At 65.5% G+C, this 551-nt stretch overlaps 1 protein-coding gene across 1 annotated transcript in view; it reads left to right on the forward strand.

The window, feature by feature from the left end:
* Nucleotides 1-551, forward strand: part of ZC3H12D (zinc finger CCCH-type containing 12D) — a 28,418-nt gene that overhangs the window by 25,182 nt on the left and 2,685 nt on the right. The window contains exon 6 of the mRNA XM_025049250.1: nt 468-550. Coding sequence (XP_024905018.1) covers nt 468-550 — 83 coding nt within the window. The remainder of the gene's footprint in view (nt 1-467; nt 551) is intronic.

The following is a 551-nucleotide window of genomic DNA, read 5'->3' on the forward strand; positions in this document are numbered from 1 at the left end:
GTTCGGATGAATTATTTGGCCGCCTCTGTTAGGACAGTCTGTAGGCAAAGGGCAATGGTTACTACAGGGGTGTGGACAAGGGTGGAGACTGAGGCAGCCCTGGAGGACTGATCCTATGCGTTGACCACCCACTGCCTGCTCCCCCACCACCCCCAAGCTTGGCCCTAGCCACAGGGTCCCTGCGGGAGTGGAGGCTGAAGGTCATTGGTCTCGGTCCCTGGCCAAAGGGAGTTCCCAGGAGGGTGCTGCAACCTCGTGCGTGCATCGCTCCTGCGCCCCAGTGCACGTCTCCCCACCCCCGTCCTGCCCCAATCCTGATAGGTCTGCGGCCCGGGGGTCTTCCGTGAGGCGTCTCCAAGGAGGAAGGCCACGGGGGCGGTGGTGGGGGGGTGCGCACTGCCGGCCCGCACGGCCTCTCCCTGCCCGAGGTCTCACCCGGCACCCTCTCTCCCCGCTGCCCCTTCTAGGCAAGAAATGCACCTACGGCATCAAGTGCAAGTTCTACCACCCGGAGAGGCCGCACCACGCGCAGCTGGCGGTGGCCGACGAGC

This window comes from Pteropus alecto, unplaced genomic scaffold, assembly GCF_000325575.1.
Source record: "Pteropus alecto unplaced genomic scaffold, ASM32557v1 scaffold185, whole genome shotgun sequence".
Lineage (NCBI taxonomy): Eukaryota > Metazoa > Chordata > Mammalia > Chiroptera > Pteropodidae > Pteropus > Pteropus alecto.